General features: G+C 43.7%; 1 protein-coding gene across 1 annotated transcript in view; it reads right to left on the bottom strand.

Moving 5' to 3' along the window:
* Positions 1–16166, bottom strand: part of Sptlc2 (serine palmitoyltransferase long chain base subunit 2) — a 102317-nt gene extending 86151 nt beyond the window's left edge. Inside the window, exon 1 of the mRNA XM_070028776.1 lies at positions 15947–16166. Within this exon, the coding sequence (XP_069884877.1) occupies positions 15947–16063 (117 nt within the window). The 5' untranslated portion in view covers positions 16064–16166. The remainder of the gene's footprint in view (positions 1–15946) is intronic.
* Between the last annotated feature and the right edge of the window lie 227 nt (positions 16167–16393).

Genomic DNA, 16393 nt, shown 5'->3' with positions numbered 1-16393 from the left:
TGCAATCTTCCTATTTATGTTTCCTGTGGTGATGACAAGAGCACACCACTACATGCAAACATTGTGCTTCCTCCATAGCTGTGTTGACAGGTACACCCCACTGCACTCTAGCCATTGAGTGAAAAGGAGTCTCAAGAACTTTTTGCCCAGGATAGCCTCAAACTGTGATTCCTTGATCTCTACCTCTCAAGTAGTATGATTATAGGCTTCTGCCATCATGACAGGCAATTTTTTGTAATTAAGTATAGTATGATATTTCACATGAACTTACTGCCTGATAAAACTACCTCCCTAAAATGTTATGAGCATCTATAAGATATACATGGTAGTATGACATATCCACCAAAAAAAAAAAAAAAACCCAGAGCCTAATTTTTAAGAGTTTCAGGTTTATAGTGGGGATGATGGCTTGTGTGAAAGTATCAAAAGGCCTTTCTATTACCTCTTTGTGTGTGTGTCTGTGTGTGTGTGCTAGTACTAGGGTTGGAATTCAGGACCTTATGCTCTTACTTAGCTTTTTTCAATAATGGCTGGCCACTAACACTTGAGCCATACCTCCAGTCAGGCATTTTGCTGAATACTTGAAGATAATCTCTCAGAGACTACCTGCCCAGCTGGCTTCAAATTGTGTTCCTAAGATCTCAAACTCCTGAGTAGTTAGAATTACAGTGTTGAGACACTTTCAGCTCTTTTTAAGGGGCTGCAAGGTAGGTCAGTGGTGACTTCTGCAGTTCACTGTTTAATGGGGTGAGAAGAGGGTAAGCTATAAGACTAGGTTAAAAAATAAAAAAATAAGGGCTGGGAATGTGGCTAAGTGGTAGAGTGCTTGCCTAGCATGCATGAAGCCCTGAGTTCGATTCCTCAGTACCACAAAAAAGGAAAAGCTGGAAGTGGCCCGTTGGCACAAGTGGTAGAGAGCAAAAGAGTGAGCAAAAGAAGCTCAGAGACAGTGCGGAGCCCCTGACTTCAAGCCTCAAGACTGGACAAAAAAAAAAAAAAATCAGGTTAGTAGGTGCTGGTGGCTCATACCTGTAATCCTAGCTCTGAGGTGACTGAGATCTGAGGGTCATAATTGAAGCCAGCCTGGGCAAGAAAGTCCAGGAGACTCTTTTTGCTAATGAACCATCAAAGAGCCAAAATGGAGCTCTGGCTCATGTGACAAGAGCCCTAGTCTTTGAACAAAAAAGCTCAAGGTCAGGGTGCAAACCAACAATACACACACACACATAAAATCGTGTTAATCTTTATATCCTTTTTCTTAAAATAAAAAGATTGCACAATTGTGGTACTAGGATTTGAATTAAGGGTCATCCATGTATTTTATTAAGTCATGCCCCCATTCCTTTTGCTTTAGGTATTTTTTTTAATAGGATGGCGCTTTTATGCTTAGACCAACCCTTCCCACATAGATGGGATGAGAGATGTACGCTACCATGCACAGCGTTTTGTTAACTGAGGAGTCCCATGACTTTTTTGTCAGAGTTAGCCTCTTGAGCTCCATCTCCTGAGTAGCTACTATTATAGGCATGAGCCACCATGCCATGCTTAAGGCAAAAATTAAGAATTAAGTAGCTGGGTACTGGTGGCTCACGCTTATAATCCTAGCTACTCAGGAAGCTTAGATCTGAGGATCACAATTCAAAGCCAGCTAGGGCAGGAAAAGTCCATGAGATTCTTACTTCCAATAAACTACTCAGAAAAAGCTGGAAGTGGTGCTGTGACTCAAGTAGTAGAGCAGCAGCCTTGAGCAAAAGAAGCTCAGGGACAATGCATAGGCCCTGAGTTCAAGCTCCAGGACCAAGTTGGGGGTGGGGGGAGAGAATTAAGTCTACATGAATAGATTAAACTTTTCTATTTGTATCTTCAAATACAAAGTTCAGTTCTTGGGATACAGAAATAAAATATTTGTGGGATAAGTAAAAACAATAAAAATGATATAATAATGACAATTTTGAGTTTCTCAGAATAGGGTTCCAGGTGACTAGGAGTAGCTTTGACATCTAAAAATTATTTTTGACGTTCTGAAAGTTAAAATTAAACATAAGGATCCTTTATCCTGAGCATGTAAAATTAAAGAAAGGGAAAATCGAGGTATGAGGGATTGCCCAAGACCAACAGCATGGCCCTAATGAAGTGAATCTATATACTGATGCATACTATGCCTTCTCTCTCCTATCTCCCACAGTCCTTCCCTCTAAGGAAAGCAGATGTTCGGACAGACTCCTAACATCATCTATAATAGATGATGGAGAGTACAAAAATCAACACTGCTTCTGTCTTTTGCTCCTCTAGGCAGCTATGACCAAAAAAAAATTATATTCCAGCCAAACCTCTAGGTCCAGATGCACTGAAGGTTTAATATAGGGTTGGTTCACAGTAGTGGTCATAGTATCTCAAGGGTGGGATCCATGATGAGTTTATCACAGCTCTTATCTGCTAAGATTTTGAGTCTATGGTTGATATCAACTTGCCTTTCCCCTCTAGACCTTCAGCCTTTCTAACACTAGGTAAACATCTTACACTGAAACTTGGCCATATATCTAGGACTCTTGTAGAATTTGATCTACCATAGCATCCCATATAGCTGTCTTAAGATTGTGCTGGTTCTTCTTTCTGTTGGTAAGACTTCTGCTGAGGGTAAGTGTGATGCTCGTCAGCTCAAGTTTAAAATTTGCATGTAACCCTGGAAGTAGATGGCAATTACAGCTCCTGGAGACAGGGTATTTCCCTCACTGGAATTTTAGTTCATCTAGCTCTCACTGCTTTGCATTGATGACAGCTCTTCATTGTTATTAGAATTATTTCTTTTTCTGGAATGTAGATGTCAGTCTGTAATATCAGAACTCAGGAAGATGAGATGGAACGATTTCAATTTTGAGGACACTGTAGACTATACAGTGAAATAAAAGAAATGGAAAGGGAACCCTTTAGTTTTTTTTGTTTTTTTTGGTCGGTTGTGGGGTTTGAACTCTGGGCTTGGGCACTGTCCCAGCGCTCTTCAGCTCAAGGCGAGTGCTCTACCGCTTTCTAGTGGTTTATTGGAGATAAGAGTCTCACTGACTTTCCTGCCCGTGTTGGCTTTGAACCATGATCCTCAGATCTCAGCCTCCTGAATAGCTAGGATTACAGGCGTGAGCCACTGGTGCTCGGCTCCCCTTAGTTTTTAAAATGTATAATCTTAACTAGTTGTTACTGTGAAAACAATGGCTCACATTTCCCTATTAAATCCAATGGAAGGGTCAATATTGATTTGTGGGGCGTGCTTTTTGTTGCCTTTATTACTGCACATATGTGATATGGAAACAACATTGTAAGACAAGATGGAAATTATTCTCTTATATGGAAGCCTGGAGGTAGATAAGCAGTCCTGAGTGGGTAAGCTATCATTTTCCCTTTTTAGGCTCCTTCCTTCATACACACCTGCATCTTGCAACTTACATTTACAACTACATCTACATTCCAGGCTATAGAAGAGGGAGAGAGAAGTGGAAGGAAATAGCTTCTATTTCAAAGAATGTGAGGCAGCAGTGGCACATCACTTCTGCTTACTTCTTACTAGCCAGAATGTCATCACAAGGCTGCCTCTAACTGCAAGAAAGATTGGGAAATGTAGACTGGAAGCTGTGGCCATGGGTGGACTAGAATTAATAAGATAAGGGAGAGAGGTAGTAGTTTCTGCTACAATATGGTATTAAGAAAAACTAACTAGAATCCCCCTCCCAACTTAATTTTCCTGTCACTTTGTGTTGATATTCTATTGTTTCTCCCACTATAGTTTGTCATTTTTCTTATCAGAAAAACCATGTTTAGTGGTTATGAGCTTGTTCTCTGTAATATGACAAACGCTGAATTTTTATTTAAAGTCCTGAGTTATTCCTTTGGAGAGGGGACTGACTATCTTGTATACATTAGAGAGAGCTTGGAAAAATGATAATTATAGCAGCTGTCTCCATAATTTTGAACTAGGTGACCCTATTCTAGATAATATTCTATTTTACATAATAAACATTTCAAATGGACAAAATAGTCTTGAAGCAGCTGGGCACCAGTGGCTTATGCCTGTAATCCTAGTTACTTGGGAGGTCAGAGATCTGAGGATTGTGGTTCAAAGCCAACTTACATAGAAAAGTTCATGAAACTCTTGTCTCCAATGAACCACCAAAAAGCTGGAAGTGGAGTTGTGGCTCAAGTGGTAGAGCACTAGTCTGGAGCAAAAAAGATCAGGGACAGTGCCCAGGCCCTGAGTTCAAGTCCCATGACCAACAAAAGGAAAAGAAAAAGAAAGTTCAGGAACAGTGCCCAGACCCCGAGTGTAAGCATCAGAATCAGCACACATAAACGCACACACAAAGTCTTGAAGCAGACTGTAACTTCATGATAGAGCTCTTACCTAGTATGCATTAAGTTTGAGCCTCAACACCACAAAAGAAAAAAGCTAGGCACCCGTGGCTCATGCCTGTAATCCTAGCTACTCAGGATGCTGAAATCTAAGGAATTCATTTTGAAGCCTTCTAGGGCAGGCAGGAAATCTGTGAGATTCTTATCTCCAATTAACCACCAAAAAAGCCAAAAGTGAAGCTGTGATAGCCTTGAGCAGAAAAAACTCAGGGAGTTCAAGTCCCAGGACTGGCAACAAAAATAAATACATAAGTCATTGTATCCCCAAGAGCTTTTATATAGAATCTCTGTCTGTTAACATTTTCAGTTGAGGATAACTAAAACAAAATTTAGGTAAACTAAGTAAGAAGGTGATTTATTGAAAGGATGATGGGTATATAAAAGGGACAGGGACTGGGAAGATGGCTCAGTGGTAGAGCACTTGCCTTGCATGCCCCAGACCCTGGGTTCGATTCCTCAGCACCACATAAGAAAAAAGCTGGAAGTGGCGCTGTGGCTCAAGTGGTAGAGTGCTAGCCTTGAGCTGAAGAGCTGAGGGACAGCGCCCAGGCCCAGAGTTCAGGCCCCACAACCGGACTCAAAAAAAAAAAAAAAAAGAAGGGACAGAGAAGAAATAATGAACAAGTAAAACTCAGGTAGGAATTAACAAGTTCCACTGGCGGGAGTTTATGAACCTTTTCTCCAGGGTGCTGGCAGTCCACTGCCCTCCAGACTCTCTCCCAACAAAATTTTTAATTCTTATTCGAGAGGGTTGTTAGATTCTTTTTGGCAAAAATGTGCACCCTGTGTCAATCAAGATTTAAAAAATGCGATCACAAAGCAAAGCACAAAACAAAGATGTGACCATCAGGGTCCACTGTACACACCATGAATTGTTCCCAGAAAAGGGAAATGGATATGAGGCAAGCTGCTTCTGTAGTAATATGAACTACAATATGTAAGTGGTATGTGTGCAAAAGGCAGAGTGGAGCAGATGCCATTACAGGCTCTGGTCATGTTACAAGTGCAAGAGAGCCCAGATCCAGAGGCAGAAGTTGTGGCAGTGCTGCACTTGCACTGCATCTATTACACCCTGATGCTTATCTGCATGGCAAAGTGCTGGAGGAAGCTTGGGTGGCAAGTTAGGGCAGTGGCTACCTGCAGATATCTGTGCTCAGTGTGTACAGAATGCCACTCAACTGACACGTCCCAGTCCATATACATCTGAAGGTCTCTATCTCTGGGTTTCAATAGGAAAAGGACCACGCCAAACTACAAGCGTGTTTTACAGCTGGCTTTGGAAGCACTATCAGTCTATTTCATATGAGTTATATATTGACAAAAATTAGGGAATCCATTCTGATCGTAAGAAACAAATGTGGACTCTTTATTTTTTATTTTTCCATAATGACAAAAGAAGACACTTCTGGAAATATATGTTCAGAGCTTGACAAAGTTTGTGTGAACTGCACAAAGTTCCAAACTATTCTCTGTATTATGTGTGGTAGGAAGACACTGCTGCATTTCAAACAAGCAAACAAAAAAAATTCCAAGAAAAAGCCAGCCTCTATACTTGATTCCCAACATATGAAATCCATTGTCATTCCTAATATCTAATTCAAATTCTAAAAAATTACTAGCAAATTCCATATTGACAAATGCATTGGTATAATAGACAAATCTGAATGCAACCCAGGCTCTTCTGACTCAGTAAATGCTGGTCCTGGCCCAGTTATTTAAGTGGTCTGCACTTTAGTCTTACTTGTTACTACTTACCTAAAATGACTTTTAAGAAGATTAAAGAAGACTGGAGAGAGCCTGGCATAGAGTAGGCACACAGTAAATGGTACCCATTACCATTATTATCATGGGTTTCTCATCACCCAAAGACCTTGCTTCCCTTTCTTGTTTTTGTTTTTTTGGAGGGGGAGTGGTGGTCATGGGGTTTGAACTCTGGGCTTGGGCACTGTCCTTGAGCAGTTGAGCAGTTCAGCTCAAGGCTAGTACTGTACCACTTTGAGCCAAAGCACCACTTCCAGTTTTCTGGTGGTTAATAGGAGAAAAGAGTCTCATAGACTCTCCTGCCTGCGCTGGCTTTGAACCGCAATTCTCAGATCTTAGCCTCCTGAGTAGCTAGGATTACAGGAATGAGCCTCTGGAACCCAGCTTGATTCCCTTTCTTAATGCAATGTTTCCCTGGGCTTTTCTCATTCCACTTCATCCCAACAGTGTTCTAGCTCACCTGATCTTCTGCAATATATGTGCTTTACATGTGTGTGTGTCTTCTCCTCCGAACATTATGATTCTCTACTGTTACATCTCTACTGTTACTCCTCTTCCAGCTAATCCCCTCTTCTACCAATTTCATGGTTTCAATTACTATCCATTTCTTCAACTAACATCTCCTAAGTTCCTATTATATGATGTAAATTGTAAATTTTAAATGCTTGATTTAGGGACTTATAACTTAGGCAGCAAGAGGCTTATTTAGATTAATTCAAGATCATCACCGTTAATATGTCATTACTACTTGAGTCCAAATTCCAGTACCCCTGCAAAAAAACCAGATTAATAGTTCAGTGAATAGTTTGTTAGTTTCTAAATCTTCTTAGAAGCCAAAACTTGTTGCATACTTTCTGTACCAACTTCAGGACACATTATTTGAGAAGGCTGGACCACACCTATAGTCTCCGTAAAACTGTACATCTCATGAGCTTCAAAAATAACAAAAAGCCAACCAGGTGCCACTGGCTCACACCTGTAATGCTATCTATTTGGTGTTTTTTTTGTTTTGTTTTGGTTTGGTTTTTTTGCCAGTCATGGGGCCTGAACTCTGGGTCTGGGTGCTGTCCCTCAGCTCTTCAGCTCAAGGCTAGCGCTCTACCACTGGAGCCACAGTGCCACTTCCGGCTTTTTCTGTTTATGTGGTGCTGAGGAATCGAACCCAGGGCCTCCTGCTTGCAAGGCATGCATTCTACCGCTGACCTACCTTCCCAGCCCCATGCTACTATTTGGAAGACTGAGGATTGAGGTTCAAGGACAGCCCACTAAAGATTGTGAGATCCTCTCAAAAAAAAAAATAATAATAATAATAACCAGAAAAAAAACAGTGCTGGAGGTATAACTTAAGTGGTAGAGTGCCAACCTAGCAAACATGAAGCCTGAGCTCAAATTTTAGTATAACAAAAAATAATAAAAGAAATGATTAAAAAGCAGCACACTGATTTACAACAGTCTTTTTTGTGGCATATATACACAAATACTATTAGGCCATAAAAAAAGAATGAATCCTGTAATTTGCAAAAACATGAATAGAACTGAAGATCATTATGTTCACTGAAATAAGTAGGCAAGAAGGTATTGCATTGTCTCACTCACAGGTGAAGTCCAAAACAGTTGAGCCTATAGTAGTTGAGATAATAGTGCTGGAGATCTGACAAAGTGAGGGAGATAAGGAGACAGGTTGATCAATGGATACTAAGCTACAATTAGGCAGGAACAAGAAGTTTTAAAGTAGTCAGGCACCAGTGGCTCACACCTGTGATGCTAACTACTCAAGAGGCTGAGACCTGAGAATCACGGTTTAAAGCCAGCCTGGGCAAGAAAGTCCATGGGACTTTAACCCACAGAACTGGAAGTGGAGCCCTATGGCTCAAAGTGGTTGAGCACTAGCTTTGAGCATAGGAGCTCAGAACAGCGCCCAGGCCGTGAACAAGCCCCACAACCAACAACAACAAGGAAGTTTTAAGGTACTATTATTGCACAACAAGGTCACTACAGATAATAGTAATGGACTGAAAATTTCAAAATGCTGGAAGAAAAGAAGGTTTGAAAGTTTCTTCCATAAAGAATTGACAAATGTTTAGGCTGGCGCTGGTAGCTGATGGCTGTAATCCTAAACCACTCAGGAGGCTGAGTTCTGAGGACTGCAGTTCAAAGCTAGCCTAGGCATACGAATCCATGAGACTCAAGTGATAAAGCACCAGTCTTGAGGATCCCAGGATCGTGGTTCAAAGCCAGCCTGGACAGGAAAGTCTGTGAGACTCTATTTTTTTTTTTTTTTTGGATCCGGTCGTGGGGCCTGAACTCTGGGCCTGGGCACTGTCCCTCAGCTCTTCAGCTCAAGGCTAGCACTCTACCACTTGAGCCACAACACCACTTCCAGCTTTTTTTTTTTAACTTATGTGGTGCTGAGGAATCGAACCCAGGGCCTCATGCATGCAAGACAAGCGCTCCACCACTGAGACACCTTCCCAGCTCCCTGTGAGACTCTTATCTCCAATAAAATACCAGAAAACTGGAAGTGGTGCTGTGGCTCAAACAGTAGAGTGCTTGCCTTGAGCTGAAGAGCTGAGGGACAGCACCCAGGCCCAGAGTTCAAGCACCACAAACGACAAAAAAAAAAAAGTATCTTTAACCTGATTTATGCACAGCCCTAAGCTAAAACACAAGTACAGGGGTAGGGTAGGGGGGAGGAATCACTCAATGTATGCACATAATAAAACATGTAAAAATGTATTTCTATAACCAGGAGTAAAAATTATTTTAAAAGAACAGGTAGCTTCCTCAAGCATTATAAAATGGGTTTTAGAAGTAGTCTTAAAGATAGCAAATGTAAAATAAATGTTCGGAGATTAAATAGGTCAAGAGCAAAAGGCTTTCTTAACCATCACAAACTGCAAATTACATTATGGAAGACTTCTTAGAAACTATTCAGAAGGCAACAGACTTTTGAGGCTACAGAGCATTTATTTAATCAAATAAGGCACAGCCACTCAGTATGCAAACACAGCCTCTACCATCCCTCTCAATTGCCTATTCTACCAATAAACACTGCTTCTTTCTTTCAAAAACTGAATCTAATTGAATCAACCAATTAGCTCTCTTGCTTACAGCACTGCCTGCTTCTAATTAGTGTACCTGTGCCCACCCTAAAAAGTAGGCAAGTCTGCCCTCCCTGGAATCCAAGTTTTAAAATATCATCTTAAGAAGAGTTGTTTATATACTTCCCAAGACTTCTTATTAAAGAAAATTCCTTAGTACCACAAAAGAAAAGAATCTTTCAGAACCAGCTAGTAAAAATCAAATGATCTCCTTGGAGCAAACCATATCTCAAACAAAAACCATATCCCACAAGTTATAAGTAGTCCCAACATTATTTCTGCCAAGCCTTCAAACTGTGTTTCTCATCAAATCCCCTCAAAGCTGAACAGGTATATAGCTTCTCTTCCACTCCTGCCTCATAGCCAACATCTTTTCCCCAACTGTTGCCTCTTTTTGAGTTTTTTGGGTCACGTGTAAGGTTTGAACTCAGGGCCTGGAAGCTCTCCCTGAGTCTTTTTGCTCAAGGCTAGTACTCTACCACTTTGAGCCACAGCTCCCCTTCTAGCTTTTGAGTGATTAACTGGAGATAAGAGTTTCCTGGGGACTTTTCCACCCAGGCTGGCTTCCAACCTTAATTCTCAGATCTTAGCCTCCTCACTCGATAGGATAAGAAGTGTGAGCAAGCCACCAACACCTAGCTCCAACTGTTACCACTTTAAATCTCCAATTACTGTTTCCTTCAGTAGAAACAAAAGGTAGTAGCTCTTTAATAAACCACCCTGCATGGGCTGGGAAAGTGGCTCAGTGGTAGAGCGCTTGCCTTGCATGCCTAAGGCCCTGAGTTCGATTCCTCGGCACCACATAAGGAAAAAGCCGGAAGTGGCGCTGTGGCTCAAGTGGTAGAGCGCTAGCTTTGAGCTGAAGAGCTGAGGGACAGTGCCCAGGCCCAGAGTTCAAGGTCCCACGACCAGAAAAAAAAATAAAGGAAAATAAACCACCCTGCATTAGTTATTTATTTTCTCCTTCTAAGTGAAAGGACCAACACTATGTTCTTTCTCCTTTGCTTGTCTTGGTATTTAATATGGCTATATTCCAATGCCTCCTCTTACAGATAGAATTGTATTTTTTCAAACAACTAGAAGACTCTTATGTAATATCTCACTAATATTCTTCCCAAAGAGAAGAAAGGTTAGAATATGTATCAAAGGTAAGGTAAATTTTCCCTTTCATATTTGTTAATTGATTAAGAAAAGTAAAATGTGTATCCAAATCTTAAAGTTCTAAAGTGCTGTTAACATGGAGTTTTGCAAACAAGCAATTTCTTTTTTCAGGGGCAACCAAAATATGACACTTATTTAATCATGTTAAATCTACACAAAGAAACTCTTGGTAATTAAAATTTCTTTTCTTTTGTTTTTTTTTTTTTTCCGTCATGGGGCCTGAATTCTGGGCCTGGGTGCTGTCCCTCAGCTCTTCAGCTCAAAGAGAATGCTCTACCACTTGAGCCACAGCGCCACTTCCAGTTTTCTGGTGGTTTATTGGAGATCAGAGTCTCATGGACTTTCCTGACTGGGCTGGCTTTGAATTACCATCCTCAGATCTCAGCCTCCTGAGTAGCTAGGATTACAGGCATGAGCCATCGGCTCATGAACAATTTCTGAACAATTCAACTAGCTGCTGAGAAAATTGTGTGGCAAATCTTCTGAAAGTCATTAAAAATAAGATAGAATCCACTACCAAGATAAGCTTTAAGTTTGGCTAAGAGATAAAGGGTCTGAAGCGCATAAACCCCCAAAGTTTCTTTCCAATTCTAGTTCAGTCAATGTTTCCCAAAGGTCACCTTGTCCCTCAAAAAAAGTTGGACCCATGGGGCTAGGAAGGTGGCTCAGTGGTAGAGTGCTTGCCTTGCATGCATGAGGCCCTGGGTTTGATTCCTCAGCACCACATAAGCAAAAAAAGCCAGAAATGATGCTGTAACTCAAGTGGTAGAGCGCTAGCCTTGAGCTGAAGAGCTGAGGGACAGCGCCCAGGCCCAGAGTTCAGACCCCAAGACCAAAAAAAAAAAAAAAAAAGCTTGACCCATCACCCGCTCATCTGAATGGCAGAGGAAAATGTGCTGCTTTATTGGTTACCAGTTCTCTCCTGAAAACTGTATCTACTGTCATCACTCTAACCACCAAGATAGCCTCTGATCAGTTCATAACTTCTTTCAGCATCTATATCTATTTAATCAAACAATCCTGAACCAAGAGTTTATCTTTTTCTTTTTGGGGGGCGGGGGGTCAGGTCCTGGGGCCTGTACTCTGGGCCTGGGCGCTGTCCCTCAGCTCTTCAGCTCAAGGCTAGAGCTCTACCACTTGAGCCACAGCGCCACTTCCGGCTTTTTTCTTTTTGCTTATGTGGTGCTGAGGAATCGAACCCAGGACCTCATGCATGCAAGGCAAATGCTCTACCACTGAGCCACCTTCCCTGCCCCAAGAGTTTATTTTTTAACATATGAATTCAACCCTTCTAACTAAGAAGTAATGAATGGAAGGAAAGGAAGTAGGGAGGTGGGAGGGAGAGAAGGAAGGAGAGAAGGAAGGAGACAGGAAGGAGAGGGGGAAGGGGAGGGAAAGGGAAAGAGAAAGAAGAAAAAGAAAAATCCTCAAAGTAGCCAGGCTCACGCCTGTAATCCTAACTACTCAGGAGGCTGAGATCTGAGGATCTTGGTTCAAAGCCAGCCCGGGGAAGTGTGAAACTCTTCTCCAATAAACCACTCAGAAAACCAAAGTGTTGCTGTGGCTCAAGTGGTAGAGCGCATGCCTAGAGCTGAAGAGCTGAGGGACAGCATCCAGGGCCAGAGCTCAAGCCCCACAACCGACCCCCCTCCCAAAGAAAACAAAAGATCCTCAAAGTTGTTGTTGTTTTTTAACTTCTCCCCTGTTTAAGTGAAAGATAAATGTTAGGATATGTGCAAGAATTGATTTACAGCTCAACCACACTATACTATTTTAGTAAAATCAGGATATACACACTGACACTCTAACATCTTTTGTGTATTTTGAGACATAATTAATTGGTAACATTTCCTCCAGACCAAAGTGAATAGGTTGGAGCATTAGCACATAATTTTAATAAAAATAACCTTTAAAATATTTTGAAATGCCCTATTGCTCTCTTTAAGTAACCCAGGGCTCATTTCTCTACATGAACTTAAAGATCTTAAGTCTGGTTTTGTTTTGGGTTTGTTTTTTTTAGTCAATAGTGGGGCTTGAACTCAGGGCCTGGGCACTGTCCCTGAGCTTTTAGGTTCAAGGCTACTGTTCTACCAGTTAAGCCACTGGCCACTTCTAGCTCGCTCTTACTTTTCTTTTCCTTCCCTTCTTTTTCTTTCCTTCCTTCCCTCTTTCTTTTTTGCCAATCCTGGGGCCTGGGCTGCCTCTTTTGTTCAAGGCTAGCACTCTACGATTTGAGTCAAATTTCTACTTCTTGCTTTTTTTCTACTTCTACGTCTGGCTTTTTCTGTATATGTGATAATGAGGAACCAAACCCAGGGCTTGATGCAGGCTAGGCAAGCACTGCCACTAAGCCACATTCCCAGCCCAGCCTTTTTCTGAGTAGTTTACTGGAGATGAAGGTCTCACAGACTTCCCAGTCTGGACTGGCTTTGAGCCGTGATTCTCAGATCTCAGCCTCCTGAGTAGCTAAGATTACAGGCATGAGATACTGGCACCTAGACACCCAGCTTAGGTCTGTTTTTGTTTTGTTTTGGGTTGTTTTTTGTTTTTTTGGCTGGTCCTGGACCTGGACACTGTCCCTGAGTTCCTACTCAACCACTTGAGTCACATTTCTATTTCTTGCTTTTTCTGTGATTACTTGGGAGATAAAGAGTTTCACAGACTTTCCTTCCTAGACTGGCTTCAAACTTGGATCCTTAGATCTTAGCCTGAGTAGCCAGGATTACAGGCATGCCGTGGTGCCCAGCTTAAGTCTGTTTCTAAAATGTGTCAGAAATGGTTTTCTAGAAAGTATACTACAAACTGAGCACCGGTGGCTCACGCCTGTAATCCTAGCTACTCAGGAGGCTGAGATCCGAGGATCCTGTTTCAAAGCCAGCCCAGGCAGGAAAGTCCATGAGACTCTTATCTCCAATAAACCACCAGAAAACTGGAAGTGGCGCTGTGGCTCAAGTGGTAGAGTGCTTGCCTTGAGCTGAAGAGCTGAGGGACAGCACTCAGGCCCAGATTTTTAGCCCCATGACTGACAAAAAAAAAAAGTATACTACAGCCTTTAGCCCATTCCACTAGATCATTCTTCCAAATGCCATGAATGTGCCTTGAGTGAAATTGTTCATTAAAATATATCCCCAAAGGTCATCCAAATATTATAGTCACAGATCTTTCTAGGGTAGTGGAGGTGGCACCTCACTATATAACCCAGGCTGAAATTGAAATCTCCCTCTTTTACAGATGTATGCCAACATGTCTGTCTACAGCCACAGATTTAATTTTAATTTTAATAATTTGATATTTCTTTTTTTTTTTTGTCGGTCATGGGGCTTTAACTCTGGGCCTGAGTGCTGTCCCTCAGCTCTTCAGCTCAAGGCGAGCACTCTACCACTTGAGCTACAGCGCCACTTCCGGTTTTCTGGTGGTTTATTGGAGATAGGAGTCTCACGGTCTTTCCTGCCCAGGCTGGCTTTGAACTTTCCTGCCCAGGCTGGCTTTGAACGGTGATCCTCAGATCTCAGCCTCCTGAGTAGCTAGGATTACAGGCGTGAACCACCAGCGCCCGGCTATGATATTTCTTTATCTTAGTAGTCAACAACCACTGAAGAAATACCATGCCTACAAATGTAAATTGTTAGAGACTTCAAGAGAAAAGAAACTGATTTACTATTGAATCAGAATACAACCTGGGAATTAAAAAACGCTCAAACCAAAGCACCTCTAACAATGTGGACTGATTTCTTTTTTTGTGTGCTGGTCATGTGGACTGGTTTTCTCTTCCTTTTTTGAGAGAGACAGACAAACAGACAGAGAGAGAGAGAGAGAGAGAGAGAGTGAGAGAGAGAGAGAGAGAGAGAGAGAGAATGTATATGTGTGTGTGTGTGTGTGTGTCTGGGCCAGGGTGCTCTCTCTGAGCTATTTTGCTCAAGGCTACTTCTCTATCACTTGAGCCTCAGCTCTACTTCTGGCTTTCTTGGTGGTTAATAAGAGTCTTAAGGACTTTTCTGCCCAAGCTGGCAATAAAATACAATTTTCAGATCTCAGCTCTAACAGGCATGAGCCGCTGGCTCCCAGCTTTAACTTCCTTTTTCCTCAAAAAAATCTACCTCAATCATGCACTTATCATTTTCTAACTCTCACTGGTAAACTCCCCTTTCATTGTCCATACCACCAATTTCTCTTGTTAGCCACTGACACTGCTAGGAAAACAACCAATTCTTCTACCACTTAAATGAGCTGATTTTTATCACATCCTCTCTTACTCCATGATTTCTTAAAAAGCAAAGGAAACAACTTTTGAATTGGTGTTATTTTCTTGCCTTGATACCTTACAAATTCAGTGAAGATCAAGTCTTTCTGTGTATTCTCATCCTCCCCTCCCATTGTCATTGTCCAAACATCTCATCATGACCTGGTGAAATGCTTTATTTTGTTTCATAAGAAACAGGAACAGCCCCACCCATCACAGCTACTGATCTGAGAAAGTTGACGGATACTGACATTGAAGTCAAATGAAGTGCCCCATCCTATCAAGTGACACTCTCGATAAAGGGGACAAAGTACTAAATACTTCTAAATATTAAAGCCAATTAAAAAACACAACACTGTTTCAGCACCATTCATCTTGCATCTTTTTAACCAACTCACCTTTAAAAACACATTTCAGCAGCGTAGCCAGTGGAGAAAATTGGAAGGTTTATTAAAAAAAACAACAACAACTGAATTCTGAACTTTCCCAAATATTGATAAAAAAACTGTCTGAACTTGGTTGATGATTCACCCTTGGTCAGTGTAGAGACTCATCCATCACATGTTCCCACCAGGTTCAACAATGCCCGGTGTGCTCAGCTAAAGGGACCAACGTGGAGTGTGGGATGGGGCCTCGACACCCCTAGAGGAAGAAGAGGTCAATGCTTTCGAGGCACAGGACCGGGCGAGGCTGGCAGATCGATGTCTTGAAGTGAAGGAAATCGAGTAAGGCAGGAAGAGTCTGGGGTGTGATTCCACTGGCACCACCTCCTAACTTGGAGTCTTAGGGGGACCCCACGATAGGTTTTCCTAACTGGGCTGCGGAGGAAGTCACTGCTTGGCGTGGGGCGGGGGTGATGGGGGGAAGGGGGTGTCTGGGGAGAAGACACCCGAAGCCCCCCTGAGAGGATCTCACACTGCGCGGCCCGCACTTATGGCGGGATCGGGCCGAGGAAGGAACCCCGGAGCCCCAACCTTGCGGTGGGGGTGGGGGTGAGGCGGGCAGGGGAGGACGCCCTTCAGGCACGCAGAGATGGGGAGCTCCGCACCGCCCTTGAGCTCCCGGACTCCGGGGGAGGCCGGGTCAGCACGGGGACACAGCGGCCGCCACACCTGAGCCGCGCCCGGCGGGCGGACGGGCACTGCGACCCCGTCCCGCCCGGCCGCTCCCTCTGCCGGCCCGCTCGGCGGCCCCGGCCCGGCCCGAGCGCCAAGCTCGCGGTGTCCGGACCCCCCACTCCCGGCCCGGCTCGCCTGGGCTCCGCTCCACACGGTCCCCCACGTACCTGGCCGGCGGCGGCGGCGCTGCTCCTCACGTACCCGTTCGGCACTTCCCCGTTCGCCACGCAGCCGTTCGCCCGCACCGGGCGGCGACAGCAGCAGCCTCCGGGCTCTGGCCGCATCGTGCCCGGTAGCAGGCGCTAGGCAAGGAGGCTCCGTTGGCGGCGGCGGCGGCGGCGCCAAGTCCCGCTCCGCACCGCACCCACCTCCCCGAAACCGGAAATGGCTGCAGCGCGGCGGCCAATTCCCGGTCGGGCCGTCACTCGGGGGCGGGGCCCACTGGAGAGGATGCGGCTCGCCCCAGGCCCCGCCGGCGAAGGGGGGTACACGGGGCGGAGCCAGACCGGAGGGGCAGGGCTAGGCCTGAGGGGGCGAGGGCCTGATGGAGTCTGACCAATCCGCCGGAGGGGGAGGCGGGTTCCTTAGGGCTATTCCCAACCAATCACGAGCGA

Source organism: Dipodomys merriami, unplaced genomic scaffold, assembly GCF_024711535.1.
Source record: "Dipodomys merriami isolate MVZ:Mamm:240054 unplaced genomic scaffold, mDipMer1.0.p SCAF_1, whole genome shotgun sequence".
In the NCBI taxonomy this organism is placed as follows: Eukaryota; Metazoa; Chordata; class Mammalia; order Rodentia; family Heteromyidae; genus Dipodomys; species Dipodomys merriami.
This window is presented reverse-complemented; position numbering and strand designations above follow the sequence as displayed.